The sequence below is a fragment of the Akebia trifoliata genome, chromosome 11, assembly GCF_017979445.1.
Source record: "Akebia trifoliata isolate Shusen 1 chromosome 11, ASM1797944v1, whole genome shotgun sequence".
Classification (NCBI taxonomy): Eukaryota; Viridiplantae; Streptophyta; class Magnoliopsida; order Ranunculales; family Lardizabalaceae; genus Akebia; species Akebia trifoliata.
In genome coordinates, this window is record NC_141385.1 from 34,146,270 (window position 1) to 34,149,633 (window position 3,364).

At 35.9% G+C, this 3,364-nt stretch overlaps 1 protein-coding gene across 1 annotated transcript; it reads right to left on the reverse strand.

Annotated features, from left to right (window-relative positions):
- Positions 1 to 207: 207 nt before the first annotated feature.
- On the reverse strand, positions 208 to 2,791 carry LOC147391338 (bax inhibitor 1-like). The gene is made up of 6 exons (XM_086459956.1): positions 2,532 to 2,791; positions 1,562 to 1,705; positions 1,367 to 1,458; positions 746 to 932; positions 480 to 635; positions 208 to 383 (listed from the first exon to the last, which is right to left on the reverse strand). The coding sequence occupies exons 1-6, from the start codon at positions 2,646 to 2,648 to the stop codon at positions 333 to 335; spliced, it is 747 nt and encodes a 248-aa protein (XP_086316082.1). The 5' UTR covers positions 2,649 to 2,791; the 3' UTR covers positions 208 to 332.
- Between the last annotated feature and the right edge of the window lie 573 nt (positions 2,792 to 3,364).

The window sequence follows — 3,364 nt, forward strand, 5'->3', positions numbered from 1 at the left end:
TTAATAAAAGGAACACCCTTATTAGAAATTGCTAAAATTGCTGAGATACAAATACAGTTACAGCTAAATATCATTGGAAGATTAGGAGAAAGGGATTTCCATAGAATCCCTCTGGACAATTAAGATTTAAAGATGACCAAAAACAGATGCAGAAAACTAGTAAGACCCTCCAAAGGGGATTGAGAACAGAGATGATTAAACCTAAGATAACAAAACCACAGGAATTTTTATTTTATCAACTTTCATTTCTTCGCAAAAACATGTACAAAACATAGTATGTAAGTATACCACTGATTTACACATGGAGATTAACCTTATGTGCCCGAAGGAGTTCAGAATCTTCTCTTCCTCTTCTTCTCTTGCTTCTCATTCGTATTCTTCAGCTGAATTAACAAAGAAAAAGAAAAAAGCTATGTCAACAACAGACTCGGTACATGAAACAATGGAAACAATAGTGGTAGAAGCAGAGAATCACTCACCATGATTATGACGATTCGGACAAACACAGCAGCAAAATCAGTGAAGAGGGTGAGGGCATGCTTCACATAATCCAGATCCCCAAAGTGAGCCTTCTCTATTATGTCCTGTGTGTCCACCACCATGTATCCAACAAACACCAGCAATCCAAAATACAGCTGACACCATCCACAACAATGTCAATAACAATGTATAATTGGGTCCTCTCTTCTACCTTTATATTATAATATATATAAATAAATGCTCGCAGAAACGTTTGAAGCCTCACCTCAAACTTGAAGATGGCAGCGGAACCCCCAAAAATTGAGGAGGCAAAGTGCAACCAGAAGAGAATGGATAGCCCAGATGAAAGCAAGCCTCCCAAGAACATGTATTCTCTACGCCTTGCCAAGGTGGCTGCAGCCGAGAAACAACCAAACGCAATTGCGGTTCCCACAAATGCACTTATCAGGATGCTGCAGTCACATAAAAACAATGTTTAGATCCAAATGTGAATTCTTCAATCAGTTGGTCTAAGTTTAATCATGGATTCTACTCCATGATTCATAAAATTGGTAAGGCCCATCGTAATGATCAGATGAGGTGTAGACATTGAAGTTAACACCGCTTTTAGAGTTTTGGGTTTAGTTCCCTCGATAGTTTTAGAGAGTTGGATAAGATTATGGGACCAAGATTCGCTAAACATTGCACAAATTGCTGATCCTAATGATTGGGAAAGGTGTACCATCGAAGCTGGCTAATCACCAACACCATTCATAATTCCATCAATTACTTGTCCATCAAAAACATGAATTAAGATTTTTGCATTTAAAAAAAAAAATAAAACCATCTATGTAACCACGATTATAAGACCAACAAAGAGTTCCAAGTAAGGGTAAACTATATGTACCTTGGATCAATCTTGATGACTAAATCGATCAAAGGACCTATAGAAGCTCCTTCAAATAGTGCAGCTGTCATCAAAAGAGCGACTCTCTTCTTCTGTCCATCAACAAATGTAGACATTCCAAATTAAGCTCAAATACAATAAAATTTGTAACATTGGAGAACTGGGCAAAAAAGAAGCACAGATAAGGATTAATACCTCCTCATATGGAGAAGTTGAAAGTAGCCATATGATGCTTCCCATGCATCCCATTGTTGTAAGAAACCCACCAAGGTTCCAAAGGAGATGCAAGTAAATACCAACAGAAGATGCTACTAGAGCACAACATAAAGTCAGATAAACCTGCAAGAACATGAACTAATTAAATTCAAAGCCCAAATTTGGCCCCAAAGAACACCAATTACAACTTATGTCACAAAATTTTCCAAAAATTTGTAATATTCTTCAAAGAAAAGACTAGACCATTAAATCAGCACATTGACAAATTAATCAATAATTTCTCGATTGATGACCGAATATGATAATATTCTTATCCTTCAATCTTGAAATTTTATTTCTTCAACATTCAAATAGAAGGAACAAGATATGGATTTTAAGATGATGGACTTTGATAGGAAACCCAAAAACATCATTTACATATTCCCCAAAAAATTCCCCAATTTTTTTACAAAACATATCCAAATTAACCAATCAAAGTGCTAATATACCATAATTAGAACCAATCAACTCAAACAGAATGTATATATATATATATATGGGTCCCGATCCGTAGACAACGTGTTTTGTCTTATATGGTCAAAAAGGTTCTTAATGGGCTGATTTTTTGTGAGGGTGATCTCTATGGTGAGGGGATCATCCTTGCAAAAAAATCATTACATTTGCAATCTTCAAAATCAAGATTCCAAGATTCGAAATAAGAGTAAAAAACTAACATCAAAACTAAAAATTAAAAATAATAATAATAATAATAATAATAAAAATAATATACAAATCGATGAACCTAAGACGAAAAAATAGAAAAAGTGGGACCAAAACACATGTGTCATCACAATACATCAAAATCAAACAACCCAAGCAGAGAACCTATGGAAATCAGTTGATAAAAACGCACAAACAAACTAAAAACCAAAAAATAATACTAATAACAATAATAATTTGGGAAAATTACCTGCTTGAGATGATTCTGAACGACAGGTGAGATCTGCCGCAAATTCTTCAAGGAATCGTAACTCCATCCACCACGAGAAGACGATTGAGTCTGAAAAAACGAAGAAAACGCGTCCATTTCTTTCGATGATCGAAAGCAAAGAATAGACCAGAAATCGAAATCGCTTTTGAAGAAAGATTCGTAGGAAAATATCTTCGCAGAAACGTCAAATTCGAAACAACGAGGGGAGAGGTGTTTAATATATATAGGCTTTTAGAGTTAGAGGTGAGCAATTTTCCTTCTTTATAATTTACAGTATAATATTTACCCCTGTGCTATGGGCCATTTACTGAAAGTTTCATATATGAGGGTATAGAGAAATTGTTTAGAGGATAGGGGTAGTTTGGTAATAAGAAAATATTCTCCTCGAAAGTTCGCGGGGGTTCGAGAGAAGCCCCGTAATGAAGACGAGTGGCGCTTTGGAGAAGTCGCTTCGTGGCTAAGTAAAATATATACGTGTTTCGGTCATTCTTGTGCTGCCACGTGACAAATTTCAGAATCTGAACCGTTGAATTATTATTTGTTAAGATCAGTCGTCCACGTCAGCATTTTTATGGAAAATTATGACTAGCGCGACGTAAACGTCAGACAGCATTTGTATCGGAAATTATCTCTACGAAGTTTGACTTTCACTGCGTCAACGTCAGGGCTGGCAATGGGTCCGAATGTCGGATAATATCCGTTTATCCGACACATCCAACCCAACTTATTTGGGGATATGGGTACAATCCGATTAATTATTCGGATAAAATTATTCGTAATTATTTTATCCAAACTTTGAAGGTTGGATATGC